Here is a 22,173-nt window from a genome sequence, read left to right on the forward strand (position 1 = left end):
ACCTGTGGTGCAACTCGCCAGTAATTGGAATGCTGGTGACGGGAGTAATGTGTCACAACACACAGTATGCCAAACCCTGCTGAAAATGGGGCTGCGTAGCCACGGGCCATTCCAAGTGGCCATGCTAACCATGTTTTATATTCATTTGCTTTCTCCATTAGCTGATCCATAGGTGGCAATCCTGTCCTAAAGCCAGCTTGCTCTTTCAGTTGATTCTCATCAAATATTCTTTCTAATCTGTTAGTAATGACCCTTGTGAACAACTTGTAGATGTGGGATAACAAGCTAATTGGTCTATAATTTCCAATTTCTGATTTATCTCCTTTCTTATGCAGAAAAACTATGATTGCATTATTTCACTCCTTAGGCGTCACACCTTTTCTAATGCATTTTGTGAAGAGTCTTGCCAGTTTTTGTGTTATGTCTCTTCCTCACAATTTTAACAACTCTACAGTAACTTCATCTTCCCCTGGGGCTTTCTGATTCTTCATTTTCTTCAATGCATGTTCTACATCATCAGGAAGAATATCGGGTACGGAGAACTAACACAATGGTGGGGTGAACGGTTCTCATGCTTCACTCATAAACAAATCCTCTCTGTAAACAGAGACGCGTGCTCTCTCAACAACAACAACAAACAAATCAAGTATCGTGTTTCATAAGCCCTAGTATATATAGGGCAGGGGTTAGAAAAATAACTGAAAAAGGTCTAAAAAAATGCACACTTGATGTCACATTTTTGTCGTTTGCATGAAATTCAATAGAAATTTCTGAAAATTGAAGTCGGAAAATAGAAGAAAACAGTTCTGACTTCAGCTATTGTGAATTTCAACTGCGTCAATAGAGTAAAAATTATAGAATTTATTAGTTGAACCAACTTAACCATATTCCTGTCCTCTTGGGTCCAGTGGACCCAAGAGGACAGGAATATGGTTAAGTTGGTTTATTAATCTTTATTGCTTTCTCAAAGGAAAGAGGTATCATCCATGGGCCATAATACGCATTACATGGCAAATAAAAATTCTGCAGAATAAAGTTTGCTTCCTTGCTTGTAATGGAGGGCTTAATTTTATGGCAAACTATACCAATGAGCCAAAGTATTATGACCATCGGGTCGTTATGCAAATCGAAGAAACTGCAGGTGAACTACAGCGCGTGCGCGAGTCGGGACATGGTATAAAAAAACACCTAATACTGAGCTATATTAATCAGTATCACTCTTGTTCTTCAGATGAGAAAGGCAGCGGACTTAAGCGAGTTTGACAAAGGCCAAATTGTAATGGCCAGACGACTGAGTCAGAGCATATACAAAATAGCATGGCTGGTGGAGTACTCACAGTCATCCGTGGTTAGTATCTACCGAAAGTGGTCCGAGGAGGGGGAACTCACAAATCACCAGTGAGATGTTGGATGACTACAGCTCATCAATGCTCGAGGTGAGCGAAGGCTCTCCCGGATGGTACGTGGCAACAGAAGTGCACCTGTGGTGCAACTCGCCAGTAATTGGAATGCTGGTGACGGGAGTAATGTGTCACAACACACAGTATGCCAAACCCTGCTGAAAATGGGGCTGCATAGCCACGGGCCATTCCAAGTGCCCATGCTAACCATGGTTCACTGGCGACAGCACCTACAATGGGCACGCGAGCATCAAAACTGGACTGTGAGTGATTGGAAGAAAGTTCTGGTCCAACGAATCACGTTTCCTGTTGCACCATGTGGATGGCCGATTATGTGTGTTTACCCGGGGATGCGATGGCGCCTGGCTGCACCGTGGGATAAAAACAAGCTGGCGGCAGCGGTGTCATGCTTTGAGCAATGTTCTTCTCGGATACCCTGGGTCCAGTCATCCATGTGCCAGGCACTCTGATGTCTACCACCTACCTAAACATCATTGCTGACCAGGTACACCCTTTACCGTGGCCTCCAAATTCCCCAGACATCAATCCCATCGAGCATCTGTGGTTTGTGTTGGAACAGCAACTCCAACCTGTGGCGTCTCAACCATGGACATTACAGCAGTTAAAGGATCTGCTGATTTTGTGTCGGTACCAGATACCATAAGACATATTTAGAATTCTTGTAGCGTCCATGCCTAGCCGGATACGAGCTAGGCATGGATACTACAAGTTTTGGTTGCAAGTGGAGGACCAACATCATATTAGTAGGTGGTCAATGTTTTGGCTCATTGGTGTATTCTCATAAGTTTATTACATTTGTATTGTAACAAACAGAAGAAAAAAATTAACAAGAATTTTAAAATTTTGAATTTTAATGACATTTTATTACTTGCAAAGAGAAAAAGATGGAGGAAAAAGTTTTTTTCAGAAATAAAGAAGTTCAATGGCACCAACAATATTACTACAGCAAAACAGAGATGGCAGCTATGCATTCAGATTCAATCTAAATCGTCTAAAATGGTTGATTAGAATCAACAAAAGGAAAAAGCAATACTCACTCATAATTCCTCTCAATTTCCACAAAATGTTCCTCATACTCTTTACATACGTCTGCTCGTATTTCCATTTCTAAGTCTGAATTCCTCTGCAAAGCCTTCTTCAACTCAGAATGGAGTCTCTCTACAAGATTTAGCAATTCCTGCAATGTGAAAGAGAAATTTTATAAAAAAAAAAACTGCTTACATAGAATTCACATCTTTATTTACAGTAACTACATATAAAATTTCAGTACAGTATCACAGTCGTGTGAAACTGATAAATTAAGTTTTCTAGGAAACTTAATGATCGTTTAGAATTATTCTGAATTGTAGGTTCCACTATCATTAAAGTATCATTAAAACTAAATCAAGCATTTTTGGGAGTTTTTGCCATTGTAAAAAGAACAATATCTTAAAACTCATTCAAAGAATGCATTTTCACAACGCTAGGTTGAAGTTTATTCAAACAGTCAATCACTCACAGCAGACAAATTTCTGTTAATCAATTCTGAAATCATCCTTTTTATATTTATACACCTCTCTGCATGTATTGTCTGAAAAAAAGTGGAGATACAACTCTGCTTACTGTACATTCTGGTGTAAAAGGCAAATCACAATAATTCAAGTTCAAATTTTGAACTTTGAATTATTACGAAATATAATATTTCGTAATAATTCTTGAATTTTATTTCAATTATGAAATGAAATTCAAGTTCAAATTTTGGACTTGAAAATCGTCATTAACCATATGCACTCGAACTTGGTTATAACGAGCATCAAGGACCAACAATTTCCTCATTATAACCATTACTCGCTATATCAGTGATGAGTTAAATCTTACTCCTATTTTTTTTTTAAATTCTTGGTCAATCCATTCATTTGCCTTTATTGGATCTCAATCTGCAGATTGAGATTCTCCACTAATTTTTGGATAATGATATTATGTGGTTTTTAAATCAATCCAGCCAAACGAAATCGCTGCATCCAAATTGTTTAGCAATTTTTTCCGCTTGAGCCTTCAAGATCGGAGAGTCTCTTGAAAATCCAGCACTTCTTAGTATAGTGAACGATTGGAGCAATGTACTTCAATGTTTGTAACTTCATCCTCGCACTTTATTTATTTATTTATTTCTGACCCCCCCCCCCCCACCCCCAAAGAACAGATGGAAGTCTGTTCTTCACTTCCATCTGAATATTTCAGCCATGAATGGAGAGAGCACATTTCTCGTGCTTGGGCCTGAGATCTACAAATAAGAACATATGACAAAGTGCCTTACTTATGTTTAAATTCAATAATTTCTCTTCTGCTTTGTTTTTAGTTATTATTATTAATATTAATTTTAACATAATAGTAATTTTGCTTATTCTTTTTTCTTTCTGCCATTAAAAAACAGCCTATGTATGGTCTCAGGATGGGCTCTGCAAGGTTCCTGTATTGTTATCTTAATACATAGTGATTTAATTAATAGCTAAATAAACTGTCTTAATATTCACGTAGTATATAAGCAGGACCTATCTCAGGCCTAGCAACTAGGCATGTGCCTACAGCCTGTACTTTGAGTGGCCCGTAAATGGCCATGGATAAAGCCAAAATCGGTGATATTCAGTAGTGTAATGAGAAGCATGAGTGCACCTATGTTCCTTATAAAATTTGCAAATAAAATATACTTTCAAATTATTATTATTAATCCATAAACATTAAATATCACTTCATAATAAACATTTTTGTAGAGGCAAAAAAAAAAAAAAAAAAACTTTTGCCTAGGATCCACATATCCTCAAGTTACACCCTGTATATAAGTAAATCATTATAAAAATCTAGATTCTAAGGAGCAAACTGCTCCAAAAGCTTCTTAACATATATTCTGCTTTTGCTCTTATTACTATTAGTACTTTTATCACTTTTAGCATTTATATGTACTTTTTTTTTTAACAGTCATTTTAATCAAGTTTTATTTTATTCTTTTACATTTTGTGGCAGTGACAAGACTTCTTACAATAAAATTCCTTTTTCATTCATTTCCTTGAAGAATGATTCATCTTTCCTTTTTTGTAGAACAGGTCATCCATGAATACCTCTTGTGTTAGAATAGTTTCTGGCGCCTCAGTAACCAGGTGGGCAGAAGCAGCAGTGCGTAGCACACGCTTCTTGATTAGACTGGGGTTCAAGCCCGTGAGCCACCAAATATAGAGGATGTGGAAATCCACCGCATATACCAGGAGCAATATGGCCTTAGTTGCTAATGCTCCTAAAAACCAAAATAACAACAATAACAAAAAGAATAGTTTCTGAATCATATTATCATCTTGGGAAGAGCTTTCTTCAGTTGTTAGTGATGCCTAACTTGGTGTTCAATTGTGATGATAATGTGGTCCTCTCACTATCTCCCCCCACCCCCCAGCCAACTGACTGCCTGCCTCTATAAGGATACCTTTGTTGTGTTTTGACTTTTACTCATTTATTGTCCTCTTAATATCTAGTGACATGTAATCACCCCCTTATCCCTGCTAGCAGGGATAAGGAGAGGATTGTCCCTTTGTGTAAGGCAATGGTCAGGCCACACTTTGAGTACTGGGTACAAGTCTGGAGGCCTCAATTTTAGGAAGGATTTAGAGCTGCTAGAATGAGTACAGAGAAGGGCAACTAGACTGGTGAACGAAACAAAAGGTTGCTGTTAGCAGGAAAATCTAAGTTCTGCAAATTGCAGCATCTGGAGACTAGCACCTACGAGGTAAACAGTTTGCAGTGTATAAGGTCTTGAATAGGGTTGAGCAAGATGATGAGATTCTTCCTCTTGCTCAGATTACTCATCTGAGAGGACATAAATAATTCATAATTTATACAATAAATAAGAATAGCTTTTCAGTTACGAGGGGCATTCAATAAATTATCAACCTAAGAAGTAAATCAGATAGAGGCAAAAATCTAGTTTTAATTTTCAATGTATCTCCCCTGACTGTATCTCCCCTGAACTTCAATACATTTGTTCCTTTTTGTTGGCAAGGAAAAAATATCAGACAAATAAAATTCTTTGTCCTGTCTATCAAAGAACGCATAAACAAGCAGACTTCAGTTCGTTATCATCAGCAAAACACATCCATCTGTTTTTCTTCAGGTGTCGAAACAGGAAATAGTCACTGACGGTCAGATCCATTTGTAAAGTGGATGGGTAAGTTCTGTAAAGTCAGTCTCTCAAAGCAGCAGCAACAGCATGTGACCTGTGCACTGTTCTGAAGAAGCACACCTCTGGAAATTTTTTCACAGCATTTTTCCCGTATGGCATCCCTTACGCTGTACAATATGGAGATGCATGACTCCTCAGTGACTGTAGGTTTGTGTTCCAAGTGGTGAATGTACAAAATTCCCCCAGCATCCCAAAAAAGAGCGGCCTTAATCTTGCCAGCTGAATGCTGTGTCAAAAATTTTTTTGGGTGGGGAAGAACCCTTGTACTTCCATTGCATTGATTATTGCTTGGTCTCAGGATCCCAGTGATGAACTCGTGTTTCATCACATGTAACAATTATGGAAATGGTTTCCACAGCTTGGCACATTTCTGGAGTGGTCGCTGTAACAAGCCTTCCTGGACATGGATCACCTTCGATGGACTCTCTACCCCGCTTGAATAGTTTTGATCAGAATTTCACCTGGTACTCTGAAGGTGCACTATTGCCACACACAGCTACCATCCTTTCATGAATGGACTTTGGCCCATTTTTTTCTTTGGCGGGAACTTGACTGAACGATGCTCCAATTTCAGCAAATTCATAATTTGATACAAGTGTTTCGGTAACAGCAGCAAAAGCTAAAAACATAGTGGGATAAAAATTAGTACGATTCAATTTGAGATAGGTAGGAACATGCTAAATCATGAATAACTCAAATATAACTATGGGAAGTACCTTTGGTGAAAATTCACTGAATGTCCCTCGTACATCTATAAAAACAGATACAAAGAATGATTTTCAATTTCCATTGTCTAGATATCCATGAGACAACAAGTGCTCATAGGCAATATCTTTAATAACCAGAAAGTTGCTAAACTAGAACTCATCTGCAACTGTGAAGACTTCAGAACAAACCTTAAAAGGAATGAATGTCCAGAAGCTCCTTTTACAAATATTAGATCCTACTCTCCTAACAAGAGATGTGCTTCTGAAGACACTGTACCTTAAGAAAAACTTTATCTTCATGCTTCTAATTCATATATACCAGGGGTGGCCAACTTAATTTGTGATGCAATCTACCGCAATCTACCATCTCAAGGGTTTCATCGCACATGGTTAAAAAAAGTTAATCAACACATATTGAAAAAAAAATAACCCCAGGGGCTCACATCTGGTAAGTATGGGCTTGGCACACCCAGGGTTCTGAGCTGGATATCATCATTTATTCTCTTTCTTGGTGATTCCCTACTACTTCTGACTCTTGTTTTTTCTTTCTCTCTCTCTCTCTCTCTCTCTCTCTCTCTCTCTCTCTCTCTCTCTCTCTCTCTCAGGGTAACTCAAATTTTTTTTTGGCCGGTGCAGCAAAAGCCTCAAGCTTCCTTGCACCATATGGCTAATAATAATAATAACGTTGTTTATAAATTTCAAAATTAAATACAATTCAGAATACTTATTTTAAATTCATATGTATTTAAATTTTTAATTTATGTGAAGTTTGTCTTCATGTCATCTGCCAACCTTTCAAAATCATGGATATTACTGTGATAAAGCCAACTGTAAAGAATCTTCTGTGTATGCCAGTCCGTGCAGAGAGATTCTTGGTCTTTGTTTCAAATATGAAAAGGCCGATTCATATAGATATGTGGAACCAAAATAGAAATTTAAAAGTTTCATTTACTAATCATGTCACCCACATTTTAATTTTTTCCTTGTAATTCCAAATTCAGATCACTTAATTTACTGGTAAAATCTGCCAAAAAGGCAGATCACACAACCACTCCTTATCTTGTAGCTACTGATAATCATCTTCCCTTTGATCAACAGTTTTTTTTTTTTTTTTTTTATTTCATTCAGCAAATTTCGAAATCTCTGTAGAAACTTACTTCGATTTATCCACCTCACATCTGTGTCTAATATCAAATCTGGTTCATTTTCATCGAGTTGCATTTTGAAAAGTCTCCTTTGAAGAGATTGTCCACTGATTAAATTCACAATTTTGACACCTAAGTACACAGTTAAGTTATTAATATTAAGTAAGCTAAATAAGAATTCGACACATACACTATGCTCTCCGCAACATAACTGCGTGAATTTTCACTTTTAGTATTTAATCTTTTTTTGGCTAACACTTGTTGGTGGATGATAACAGTGGTGACTCAAAAAATTTGGGGATTCATTATCCTTTTGGCACAATGTGATGAATCCGTTAAGATGCCCTGTCATTGCTTTAGCTCCATCTGTTGTTATTGACACGAGCTTAAATACGGATAATTTAATTTTTTCAATAAAATTTTTGAATGCGTTAATTATATCAAGACCTCTAGTTCTTTCTATTAACCGTATTCCCGTCTGCTGGGGTACGTTCCAACCCCAACTGGGTTCAGAAAGTTAATTCTATAATTTTTACTCTAATTACAGAGTGGAAACTCATTATAATTGGAGCCAGAACTTTTTTCTTGAATTTTCCCACTTCAATTATCAAAATCTTCTATTGAATTTCATGCAAATGACCAAAATGTGACATCAAGTGTGTATTTTTTTAGGCCTTTTTCTGTTATTTTTCTAAACCCACCCTAATTAACCTATGGCTTATGAAACACGATACTTGATTCGTTTGTTTGTTTTGGAGCGGGAGTTTCTGTTTACTGAATGAAATTGTTTTTGTGTAGTGAGGTGTGAAAAAGAAGCCATTGGTTATGTCACACTTCCTAGATACAGCTACATCGAGAGAGGGCCAAACAACGTTCTTATGTCTCCACGCGGCTACTTCGGGATACTAAGAAAATAAACAAAAGACACCGGCGAGCTACTGTTCGTCAGTAAAGCACAACAGTAGCAACAACTGTTTATGAAAGGGCATACATATCTTATTTCCTTTCCTCAAGGTGCACTGCTCCTACGAACAGAAAATCAAGGAAATTCATCTGCTGGAAATTGAAAAAACTGGTAAAAAACTGATAACACTGCAATGAACATTTGATAAAAAAAAAAAAAGTTTGCTTTATTGTAATTGTTTTTAGTAAACAATATTTGATCTTCTAATGAAATTTCATGAAAATATTTTTATTTATAGCTGAGTTATAAACTTCGAAAACTGGTGCATCAAGGGAAAGAAAAAAAAAATCATCCACTATGAATAATGGATTGTTTCTTGAAATGTGTATTGTTCACAAAACTGCAATATTTCTAACAATACAAAGCTGACAGATTACAACAAACGGCTGCACAAAAAGTATTGTTAGAAGATATTTGCTTGTTATGCTTTGATGTCATCGTAAAGTGAGAAATTCTGTTTTAGTTCAGAAGCCGAATAAATTCACTATCCACAGTCATAATGCTGTTCTGAGCTGCAATAAACAGATAAACCCCGCTAAAAAATAGATTTCTCCCCATCACTTTTTTTTGTTTTACTGTGGTTTTTGGCAGATGAGACGGTAATTGCTAAATGTGGTGCGGTTTCTTGTATCTCTCTATTTCGGGATCTCTGACCGTGGTCATCCTGGACTTTAAACAGAAAATTTGTTTGTGGGAATGCTGCCCACCAATTATCAACTCTTTTACCGACCTTCTAATGAATGTTGTGTTCAAATAATCCACTTTGCAAAATTCGAAAGTGCTACATCAATTAGGAGCAAAAACGGTTTCCCCCAACATAAGGAATTACTTTATAGGTATAATAAAGGACGACTACTGATGATTTTACTGACTGGAAGGAAGTGTCCACAATAAAACATCTGTACAAGGCGAAAACATGCGGTCACTCAGAGGATAAGCAATACAGCGATGTTTGAAATTTATAATGCAGTTCACTAGCTAATATTTCCAGAGGAATTATTGTGGCTTTTTTTCTCAAATGAGCACAAGACCAAAATCGGACTAATTAGTAATTTCGCATCCTAGGATGAACTGACTAATTAATTCTGCATCCGAGGATGAACTGACTAATTAGTAATTCCGCATCCTAGGATGAACTGACTAATTAGAACTTAGTGATGAAATGTCATGCACGATATTGTTCGCTACAACAATAACATAAAGCAACAAAGCAAAACACTGTAAGAGAGCAATAATGTGAAATATTGTTAGAAAGTAAAAATGCTAAATATTGTTCCCTAAAACAATTAGTACAGCAAAGTGGGTTTTTTTTTTTGGATTTTTTTCCCTTTTTCCCGTTTCCACAATGGCTTCCAATTGATGAATTTCCTTGATTTTGTGTCGGTAGACAGAATATGTATTGTAATTTCTTCGATTTGTATTGTAATATATATTGAAGAAATTTACAATATGTATTGAAATACATATTGAAGAAAGGAAATACAGTAAACCCCCGCTATTCGCGGTTTCGCGTATTCGCAGTCGCTGATTTAATATAAAATAAAACCTTCTTCTTCTTCTTTAATGCTGCCGAATGGTGTTTGCGACTTCAATTTGATATTGTTCTCTGTCTAGCGCTCGTGTAGAATTTGTGGTGTTGTCATGTGAAGCCAGGTGTTGATATTATCTAGCCATGCCATTTTTGGTTTGCCTGGGCGTTTCTTGCCTTCGATCTTTCCCTCCAGGATGAGTGGTAGTAGGTGATATTTTTGTTGGTTCCGAGCTTTGTGACCTAGGTATTTGCATTTCCTGCTGAAGATGGTTTTGAGCAGGTCCCGTTCCGTGTGCATGTCCTGCAGGAACTGTACGTTGGTTATCTTGGCTGTCCACGGGATTTTCAGAATTCTTCGGTAGAGCCACATTTCGAAGGCCAGGAGCTTTTTTGTAGTGGCTGATGTTAGAGTCCAGGTTTCTACACCATACAGCAGTATTGGCCAGATGTAGCATTTCAAATGAAACCTAAAATATGTATTCTTCTAAGAATCTCTGGGTACGCCCAGGCTGCCATGCACGGAAACTGAACTTGGCCTGTTATAACGAATTATCATTCATCGGTGAAGACAGGATATTAGAGCTCGAAAAGGAATTAGAAAATGTGAATTGGAATATCATCGGTTTGGCTGAAACAAGAAGAAGAAATGAATCACTTATAAGTTTATCAAGTGGAAATCTGCTGTACACCAATGGAAATAGTGAAAGGAGTGAAGGCGGAGTTGGGTTTCTGGTCCACAAAGATTTTAAAAACAACATTTCGGAATTCAAAAGTACATCACCAAGGGAGACTAATACTCAAGATTTCTAAGAGGTACAAGCTAAAGATTATAATGATTTATGCACCAACATCGAGCCATGATGATGAAGAGGTTGAAGAAAAGTAAACCGAAATTGAGAGTCTTCTAGATGAGCAGAAAACCCACTACACTATTATTATGGGGGACTTCAATGCTAAGGTTGGAAAAAGGCAAAACAGTGCAGAAAGAGGAACTATAGGAAATTTTGGAATTGGTGAAAGAAATAAAAGAGGTGAAAGACTTGTGGAATTTGCAGAATCTCCAGGATTGTCAGCAATGAACACTTTTTTCAAGAAAAGGGTGAACAGAAAGTGGACATGGAAGAGTCCAAATGGATTAACAACTAACGAAATCGACTTCATCCTCACTACCAGAAGATATATTGTGAATGATGTTACCGTCCTGAATAAGGTAAATGTTGGAAGTGATCACAGAATGGTAAGATGTACACTTGATATAAATGTAGGAAAGGAAAGGAAAAAACTCACTCGAGTAAATAATACAAAGGTCTTTGAGATAACAGAGGAGGAGAAAAAGCAGTATGTACTGGAACTTAAGAACAAGTTTGAGCTTCTGCAGACTGCTCAGGACCAAGATATCGGCGAGGAATATTACAACTTTCTGAAAATGATAAAGCCCAAGAAACCTATAGGGGAAAATAAATCCAAAGAAGAAAAATTAGTCAAGAAACACTTGTCATGATGAACCGAAGACGACAAATGAAGAGCAAGAAAAACACTGACAAGGAGAAAATTGAGTTTACTGAGTTATGCAAAGCCATTAGAAAGAGACTCAGAGAGACCATAAGAAGATTTAACACAAGAAAAGTAGAACAAGCATTAAGGGAAAACAAAGGATTTAAATCAGCAGCCATGAGCAGTAATACAGAAAGACAAATGATACTGAAACTGAGGAATAGCGATGTTGTACTTAAAAACAGCAGAGAAGGCATAATTCAAATAGCAGAAGACTAATGTAGAGAATTATACAAGGAGCAGGGGAATGATGCCAGCAGTGGGGAAGATAGATTGCAAAGTAGCAACACATACGACATACCCGATATTCTCCCTGATGAGGTAGAACATGCATTGAAGAAAATGAAGAATCAGAAAGCCCCGGGGGAAGATGAAGTTACTGTAGAGTTGTTAAAATTTATCCCCAGGGGCTCACATCTGGTGAGTATGGGTTTGGCACACCCAGGGTCCTGAGCTGGATATCATCATTCTTCTCTTTCTTGATGAGTCCTTTCTACTTCTGACTCTCTCTCTCTCTCTCTCTCTCTCTCTCTCTCTCTCTCTCTCTCTCTCTCACAGGGTAACTCAGGAATTTTTTTGGCTAGTGCAGCATAAGCCTCAGGCTTCCTTGCACCCTATGGCTAATAATAATAATAATAATAAAAAATTGGGAGGAAGAGACATAACACAAAAACTGGCAAGGCTCTTCACAAAGTGCATTAGAAAAGGTATGATGCCTAAGCAGTGGAATAATGCAATCATAGATTTGCTGCATAAGAAAGAAGATAAATCAGAAATTGGAAATTATAGACCAATTAGCTTGCTATCCCACATCTACAAGTTGTTCACAAGGGTTCACATTACTAACAGATTAGAAAGAATACTTGATGAGAATCAACCGAAAGAGCAAGCTGGCTTTAGGACAGGATTCTCAACTACGGATCACCTTCACATAATATCACAGCTAATGGAAAAAGCAAATGAATATAAAACACCATTATGCCTGGGATTTGTGGATTATGAAAAGGCATTCGACTCCATACAGCATAAGGCAATATTTCTGGCACTGGAAAGTGCAAGGCATAAATACTCCATATATTATGATTTTGAAGAAAATATATGAGAGTGCAACCTCCTTTATTAGACTAGACAAAGACAGTAGGAAATTTAAAATGGAGGAAGGAATTCGACGAGGAGACACAATATCTCTCAAGCTGTTTACTGCTGCCCTTGAGGAAGCTTTCAGAAGATTAGACTGGTCGCAGAAAGGAGTCAATGTGAACGGAGAGTACGTAAATTGCTCAAAACATCAAAGGCAGATATTCCAGGGACGTGGTGTCACACAGATATAAGGAATGCAGAACTGGAATTTGCGGAGCACAATGTCTACAGAAAAGATAGACAGGGTAGGAAGGGAGGACGGGTTATGCTATTAGTTAAGGAATACATAAAATCCAAGCAAGTGAAGCCAGTCGATATCGCTGGGCAGTGCAGTGTCGAGTCAGTTTCGTGTGACATAAGCATTGGGAGATCAAAATTGAGAGTAGGAGTGTGCTATAGGCCTAATGACTCTGATGAGTATAATAAGAAACTGTACGGGGAAATACAGTGGGCCAGTAATTCAGAGAGACTTATAATGGGGGATTTTAATTTGCCAGATATTGACTGGAATTTGGGGGCTGGTCACTCACACACTAGCAAGGCTTTTGTGGATTTATTGGATGATTCTTTTCTACATCAGCATGTTCGGGAGGCAACTAGAGGGAGTAATACTCTTGATTTGATTATCAGTAGTGATTCTTCATGAATTAACAATCTGCAGATAAATGAACCACTAGGTGGCAGTGATCACAGTGTGCTGAAGTGGGATTTACTCAAAGAGGTAACTACCATTCGAGGTAAAGGGAAGGGTTATTGCTTTTGTAAAGGCGACAACGATGGACTGAGACAGTATTTAAATTCTATACAGTGGGACCAACTGATGATGTTACCAACAGCAAATTCAAAATGGGAAGTTCAAAGAACTTATCTTGGAAGCTACAAGGCTTTACATACCAACTAAGAAATATTGTTCAGGGTTTAGGCCTAAATGGATGTCATATGAACTAATGAGACATATGGCATAGAAGAAAAATGCATGGGTACATAAAAATTAACACGTGACACAGAAGCCTATGATAGATACAAGTTGATCTGTAACCAAGTTACAAAGGAGGTTAAGCAGGTGAATGCAGATTACGAGAAATCTTTGGCAAGGGATGCAAAGAAAAACAGCAAAGAGTTCTTTACTTATGTAAACTCTAGAAGGAAGGGGATGAATCAGATTGGTCCACTTGATATCGATGATTCAACTGTTGATGATTCTGCTCAGGTTGCTAACGAACTAAATGAATATTTTGCATCGATATTCACACATGAGGAGTTATTCAGTGAAGGGAATGCCAGAGGTGTATTCAACTCTGGCAGTAAGCTAGAGAATCTTGTAATAACTGAGAGTAAAGAGGAGGAGAAATTGTTGAAGAGAAACACAAGAAAGGCACCTGGGGTCGATAGGATCTATCCAGTTATATTAAAGGAGGCAGCAAAGGAAGTAAGCAAACCCTTAACCATAATTATGAGAGCTTCCTTGGACTCAGGGGAAGTACCCATGGAATGGAGAAGTGCAAATGTGACCCCAATTCACAAAGGAGGATCAAAGAGCGACACAAGACCTGTGAGTTTAACTTCTGTTACAGGAAAATTAATGGAGGCACTGGTTAAAGAAGCACTGCAGGATCATCTAGACAAGACTTCAGTTATGGCTCGGACACAGCATGGTTTTGTTAAGGGGAAGTCTTGTCTGACCAATTTGATTGGATACTATGATGCAGTCACAAAAGAACTGGATGCAGGGAATAACTTTGATATTATATACTTGGATCTTAGAAAAGCTTTTGATACTGTTGCACATGGAAGACTGCTGCACAAATTTCAGCAGTGTGGCATTGGAGGCAAATTGCTGCTATGGATAAAGGGGTGGTTGAGGGGGAGAACACAGAGAGTGGTAATCAATGGACACTGCTCATCGTGGACTAATGTTATTAGTGGAGTCCCTCAGGGTTCAGTATTGGGTCCATTATTGTTTTCTGTATTTATAAATGATATTGATGATGGTATATCAAGCTTAATGTCCAAGTTTGCAGAAGATATGAAGGTTGGCAGGGTTGTCAAGGACACTACTGACACTATGCTGCTGCAACAGGATCTAGAAAGGTTGATCAGATGGGCTGAGAGGTGGCAAATGAAGTTTAACATTGACAGATGTAAAGTACTACAAATGGGAAACAGCAACCCCAGAGCAAGGTATCAACTCTGTGGTACTACACTGACAGCGGTTGAGAATGAATGGAATCTGGGGGTGGTTGTGCAGGCAGATATAAAATTCTATGAACAGTGCAGACAGGCTGCAAGAGTAGCTCATGGTGTATTGTCAATGATATATAAGAATTTTTCTAGCACGGATAAGGAGGTGATTATTCCCTTGTATAAGGCAATGGTCAGGCCACACATAGAGTACTGTATACAGGTCTGGAGGCCTCATTTCAAAAGGATGTAGAGCTGCTGGAACGAGTACAGAGAAGGGCAACAAGATTAGTGAATGGAACAAAGGTGTGCTCTTACGAAGAAAGGCTTAAGTTTTGCAAATTACAGTGTCTGGAGACTAGGCACCAGCGAGGTGATCTGATAGAGGTGTATAAAGCCTTGAATGGTTTGAGCATGCTCAATGCTGATGGGATTCTTCCTCTTGCTCAGAATAATCACCGGAGAGGGCATAAATTCAAATTGAGTAAAGACAGATGTAGGATAGACGTGAGGAAATTTGCCTTTAGCCAGCGGGTGGTTGGTTGGTGGAACAGACTTCCATCCCTTGTCGTGGAAGTTGATAGCCTAAATAAGTTTAAGGCTCAGCTGGACAGGTATTTCGAACGAACAGAGGGGTGAAGTGGAAGTGGTTATTTTTTATTTATTTATTTATTTATTATTTTATTTTATTATTATTATTTTTTTGGCTGATGCTGCATAAGCTTGCTTTCTTCCATCAAATGCCTCTACTAATGCTAAAACCATTTACGATTTGCAGATGACATTGTGGTCATAAGCTACGATCCCAAAGAATTAGAGGAAAATCTTAATCAGTTATGCACAGTTAGTAAGGATTTTGGACTAAATATGAATATGGCTAAAACAAAAGTAATGATGAACAAGTATGCCACAGAAAGAGAAATAATGATTGAAGGAGCAGTAATTGAAAAGGTGGAGTCATACTTATCTGGGACAAGTTATTAGCTGTAATAATGATAAATGGCTGGAAGTCAAGAGAAGAATAAATTTTGGATGGTTAGCATTCAGGAAATATAGTCATACTGAAGAGCAATATCCCAGTTTGTCTGAAACGTAAAATAATGAACCCCACCATGACTTATGGAAGTGAAACTTGGGCACTCACCAAAAGAATGGAAGAGAAGCTGAGAACTACACAGCTAAGAATGGAACGGATTATAGTGGGAATCAGACTGTTAGATAAGAAGAGAAACACATGGATTAGGCAGCAATCTCAAGTAAAGGACATTCTTATCAAAACTAAGGAAGTAAAACAGTCTTGGGCAGCACACATAGCTCGAAGACATGATGACAGATGGACTAAGAAAATAACAGAATGATACCCAAGAGGAGCTAGAAGAAAACCTGGAAGACAAAGGCGGAGATGGATAGATGAAATTCATGAGTTTGTGGGTAGTAAATGGATGGCCAGTTCTCAAAAGAGAAGGAACTGGAAAGTTGCTGGAGAGGCCTTCATCCTGCAGTGGATTGAAAATGGCTGATGATGAAGTTCCTAAAAAAAGTTTGTTAGAAAGCTAATTTCATTGTTATCTGTTATTCTAACATCTGGCGTGACTCATTATCTGGGTTAACATTACATTATCGAAAGGACAATCCCGTAGTGATTGATGTTGTTGCAGCCCTCATACCTGTGAGATGACAATGTTCTGGGCTGTGTGGATATTTTGGAGGCCAGCAGTTTTCTTCATTCGGTGACTTTATTCTTTCCGATATAGTCACGCTTTGTCTGTGCTGTTCACTTTCTCGGAAGTCATCTTCATCAGTGGATGCTGAAGTTCGAATAAGGCATCCCTATTGTAACCTTCAGCGCTGGAGTCTGGTTTCAGAGGCTACAGAATAAAACAATTCAAAATAAATTAATTTCTATAAAAAAAGAGCATACTACTAGCCCAGATCAGTGCCTATTGTACAGTTTTATCAGCTCCTCTTCGAGTGCTGGCAGGCTCTATTCCACTAGATCTTCATGTATTTACAGAGGGTTGTGTTACAGATTGAAAACAAGCAATTCCAACTGACTTCTTTGATATTAGAATCAACATGAATAATCATAACATCTAAGGTGAGAAAAAAAACAACAGGAACAAACTTTCTACCTTATGACAGACAATGGGACACATCGCTGACCGGGCAGGTTACTAGAAAGTTTTCTCCAGCGGTTACCTACCTAACGGATAAAGGCAGAAGATAATGGTTCTCCCTATCGATGCAGAAGTCATATCTCATCACAGGACACTGTCGCTAAACAATAAACTGTCCACATTCGGACTTTTTCATACTAACTTCTGCTCTTGCGGACAACGTGAAGACTGACAGCATGTGTTATTTGACTGTGACATTTATGAGGACTTGAGAAAAATTTGTGTTGCAGATTTTCGTCCTGGAGTGTAACATCATCTTGTGGAAAAATAAAAGAAATTCATTCCACCTTTCAGACCTTTGCTTCTCTTGTTTTCGAAAGATACTGATCTATTGGACAAACACCAACTGCTTCGATCTGATTGTTTTTACCTGGGCACTATTTGTGTTATACACAGAATGTAAATATGTACTGATGAACCATATACTAGCTTAGTTTCAGTTCTACTATTATGTTTTATGATGAGTGTAAATATGAGTGTTAACATATTATTATAAAAATAAAAATATTTGCTTGAACTCCATTTTGCTTTGCTGTGTTAAAAATATGACAAGCCAAAATTTACTTTTTTTTATTTTTTTTGATAGAAAATATCAATAAATTACAGCCATTAGAATGTCATAAACAAGAGACAAATTTTAAAAAAAGTAGCATTCGCAAAGGAGAACGAGTGTAGTCTGTTCGGACGTAGTTATTGCCGCTCCTGGAACAGAGAAGTTTTTTCTGATTTATTTTGTGTTTTATTAGCTTAAATTGCCATATTAACTTATTTTCTAGCGTAGCTTTATATTCCTAGTTACAATACTTAGTTTAAAGTTTAACTTAGAGATTTTGTAGGTATTACTTAGTATCGGTAAGGGTATCAAATCCATGTGTTACAAGTGCAGCTCCATTGAACGAGAAATTTTTTTTTTTAACCATATTTAGCCGATTTATTAATCGATTGTTATATCAAATTATTTTCTGTAAGTAGCTAGTAAGGATCCTTAGTTTATTCTGAATTGAGACAGCGAGATTTCGAAGTTAATCGATACTTAAGTGTCCGTAGATTTACCGTTCGTAAATTGCCGCCATTGTTACGCAATACAAAATATCTCGAACTAGATAACATAAGCTTAGTATAGTATAGTATAGTATATAATATAATATTGTCAATTAATCAGTAAATCTATTAATCTTGTTGAACTTCATGGTCAATTAAATTGTACTTTTAACTATACACATATAATGACTTAGATTACGCAACATAAATAATTAGCAAAAATAAATAATTAATACTTAACTTGACACAGAAGTTATATAAAGGGATTTCGTAGATAACACTCGATACTGAAACATAAATATAGCGTTATAACTGTGTTGGGATACAAGTTTAGGGTTTTAATTTTGGACTGAAATTGAAAATTTATTGAAATTAAATCAAAATCATGACTCAGACCAGAGCAGCAAAGCAAAAGGCTCAAGCTAATGGGAGTGCTATGGCTCAGAGGAGAACTAAGGGGGGCAGTTGCCCTCTGAATCACAGCCTTTTAAAATGCACTATTTGCTTGATGTTTGTGGAGCAGTCAGGTACGAGACATGATACTACCATGGACATGTCTTTACATGTGCGCGATGCAAGGAGTGTAAAGAAATCAGGTGACAACTCACCGTTGTTATGGGCCTATATGAGAGCTTGAAGGACAGGGTGGATGCGCTCGAAGGATTAAAAGTGAGGGGCCCATCAAGCTCTGCTGCCCACACAAACGCCAGAGAACTAGTAGTTGTTGGTGACTATTGTCAGGGAAACAGAAAACATAATTTGTAAAAAGGAGAGGTGGAACAGGACCAGGGTATGTCTGCCAGGGGCAAAGGTTGATGACGTTGTAGAGCGGATATCATCTTTTAAGGGCACAAAATGTGATATAGTTGTACAAGTTGGCACTAATGATATTAAGAGTAGGTGACCGGTGGAATTACTTAACAAGTACAAGTCACTGTTGAAAAAAAGCCGGGAATTAGGGTTGAATTTGAAAGTGTCTGCAATTCTGCCCAGACACGATAGGAGGGAGTATATGATGAGAGCCGTGTCGATCAATTCGGCCCTAGAAAGATTGTGCAAGGTTCAAGGGATAGAATTTTTTTCAGCCTGGTCCGTACTTGATAACAGGAGAGACTGCTTCTACAGGGATGGGATACACTTAAATAGAAAGGGTGCAAGAATGTTTGCTGATGCTATCAAGGCAGTCTTAGGTGGGTCGGAAAACTGCTAGATTGGGGGGGGGGATACAAAGACTATTAGATTAACAGTAGCCACTGGCAGAGGTGAAAGTGATTCTTGCACTGCTTATTTTGGAATGAGCAGCAGCCTGGAAAACAAGATGCAGGGTATTTCAGAGACTGCTGGGAGTCATTGGAGTACAAGTAAGCACATGGGTTGTGTTAGGGAAGCTAAGAATAGGAACAGGTGCATGTATACTTGCATGTACACCAATGTTAGGAGTTTGGTAAATAAATTTGATGAATTTGAAGTATTGCTCAAAGCATCAAAGACGGATATTGTTGGGATATCAGAGACGTGGTGTCACACAGATATAATTAATGCAGAACTGGAATTTGGGGAGTACAACGTCTACAGAAAGGATAGACAGGATAGGAAGGGAGGAGGGGTTATGCTATTAGTTAAAAAACACATAAAATCCAAGGAAGTGAAGCCATTCGACATCGCTGCACAGTGCAGCGTCGAGTCAGTTTGGTGTGACATAAGCACTAGGAGATCAAAATTGAGAGTAGGAGTGTGCTATAGGCCTAATGACTCTGATGAGTATAATAAGAAACTGTACAGGGAAATAGAGTGGGCCAGTAAATCAGAGAGTCTTATAATGGAGGATTTTAATTTCCCAGATATAGACTGGAATTTGTGGGTTGGTCACTCACACACACACTAGCAAGGCTTTTGTCGATTTATTGGATGATTCTTTTCTAAATCAGCATGTTCGGGAGGCAACTAGAGGGAGCAATACTGTTGATTTGATTATCAGTAGTGATTCTTCATGCATTAAGAATTTGCAGATACAGAAACCCCTAGGTGGTAGTGATCACAGTGTGCTGAAGTGGGATTTACTCAAGGAGGTAACTACCATCAGGGGTAAAGGGAAGGGTTATTGCTTTTGTAAAGGCGACTACGATGGTCTGAGACAGTATTTATATAGCTGTATAATTCGATACAGTGTGACCAACTGATGACGTTACCAACAGCAAACTCCAAATGGGAAGCATTCAAAGAACTTATCTTGGAAGCTACTAGGCTTTACATACCAACTAAGAAATATTGTTCAAGGTTCAGGCCTAAATGGATATCAGATGAACTAATGAGACATATGGCAGAGAAGAAAAATGCATTAGATACATATAAATTAACATGTGACACCTATCATATGTGAAGCCTATGATAGATATAAGTTGATCTGTAACCAAGTTACAAAGGAGGTTAGGCAGGCGAAGGCAGATTACGAGAAATCTTTGGCATAGGATGCAAAGAAAAAACACCAAAGAGTTCTTTACTTATGTAAACTCTAGAAGTAAGGGGATGAATCAGATTGGTCCACTTGATATCGATGGGTCAACTGTTCATGATCCTTCTCAGGTAGCTAAGAAACTAAATCAATATTTTGCATCTACATTCACACATGAGGAGTTATTCAGGAAGGGGAATGCTATACATGAAGTAAACACTGGCAGTGAGCTAGATGATCTTGTAATAATTGAGAGTAAAGTGGAGGAGAAATTGTTGAAGATAAATACAATAAAGGCACCTGGGGTGGATGGGATCTATCCAGTTATATCAAATGGAGCAAAGGAAGTAAGCAATCCGTTAGCCATAATTATGATAGCTTCCATGGACTCAGGGGAGGTACCCACAGACTGGAAATATGCAAAAGTAACCCCAATTCACAATGGAGGATCAAAAGCTGACACAAGTAATTATAGACCTGTGAGATTAACTTCTGTTCCAGGAAAACTAAAGGAAGCACTGGTTAAAGAAGCACTGCAGGATCATCTTGACAAGAATTCAGCTATAGCTCAGACACAGCATGGTTTTGTTAAGGGAAGATCTTGCCTGACCAATTTGATTGGATACTATGATGTAGTCACAAAAGAATTGGATGCAGGGAATAACTTTGATATTATATATTTGGATCTTAGAAAGGCTTTTGATACTGTTGTATATGGAAGACTGCTGCACAAATTGGAGCAGTGTGGCATCAGTGGCAAATTGTTGCTACGGATAAAGGGATGGTTGAGTGGCAGAAGACAGAGAGTGGTAATTAATGAACACTGCTCATCGTGGACTAATGTTATTAGTGGAGTCCCTCAGGGTCCAATGTTGGGTCCATTGTTGTTTTCTGTATTTATAAATAATATTGATGATGGTATATCAAGCTTAATGTCCAAGTTTGCAGATGATACAAAGGTTGCCAGGGTTGTTAAAGACGCTACTTACGCTATGCTGGTGCAATAGGATCTGGAAAGGTTGAGCAGACAGGCTGAGAGGTGGCAAATGAAGTTTAACATTGACAAATGTAAAGTACTACATATGGGAAACAGCAACCCCAGAGCAATGTATCAACTCTGTGGTACTACACTGACAGTGGTAGAGAATGAATAGGACCTGGAGGTAATTGTGCAGGCAGATACAAAGTTCTCTGAGCAGTGCAGACAGGCTGCAAGAGTAGTTCATGGTGTCTTATCAATGATATACAGGAATTTTTCTAGCAGGGATAGGGAGGTGATTATTCCCTTTTATAAAGCAATAGTCAGGCCACACCTTGAGTACTGTATACAGGTCTGGAGGCCTCATTTCAAGAAGGATGTAGAGCCGCTGGAACGAGTACAGAGAAGGGCAACAAGGTTAGTGAATGGAACGAAGGGTTGCTCTTACCAAGATTTTTTTTTTTTTTTTTTTTTTTTTTTGATTTGGTAGTTGTTGGCGCATCGGCTTCTGTGGCCATATTGCACCTCCCAAGGTTTTTGCAGTACTTTGATCCAAGCCCGAGGCGGGAATCGAACCCGCGACCTTTGGGTTTGCCGGGCAGGTACTTGACCCACTCGGCTAGCCCGGTCGGCTCTTACCAAGAAAGGCTTAAGTTTTGCAAATTACAGTGTCTGGAGAC

At 38.2% G+C, this 22,173-nt stretch overlaps 1 protein-coding gene across 1 annotated transcript in view; it reads right to left on the bottom strand.

Annotated features, from left to right (window-relative positions):
- The window catches only part of LOC150085739 (kinesin-like protein KIF20A), a 1,052,004-nt gene that overhangs the window by 623,784 nt on the left and 406,047 nt on the right, over positions 1 to 22,173 (bottom strand). Inside the window, exon 11 of the mRNA XM_090374670.1 lies at positions 2,459 to 2,598. Within this exon, the coding sequence (XP_090230796.1) occupies positions 2,459 to 2,598 (140 nt within the window). The remainder of the gene's footprint in view (positions 1 to 2,458; positions 2,599 to 22,173) is intronic.

Source organism: Mastigoproctus giganteus, chromosome 5 (assembly GCF_048544385.1).
Source record: "Mastigoproctus giganteus isolate SK-2022 chromosome 5, ASM4854438v1, whole genome shotgun sequence".
Classification (NCBI taxonomy): Eukaryota; Metazoa; Arthropoda; class Arachnida; order Uropygi; family Thelyphonidae; genus Mastigoproctus; species Mastigoproctus giganteus.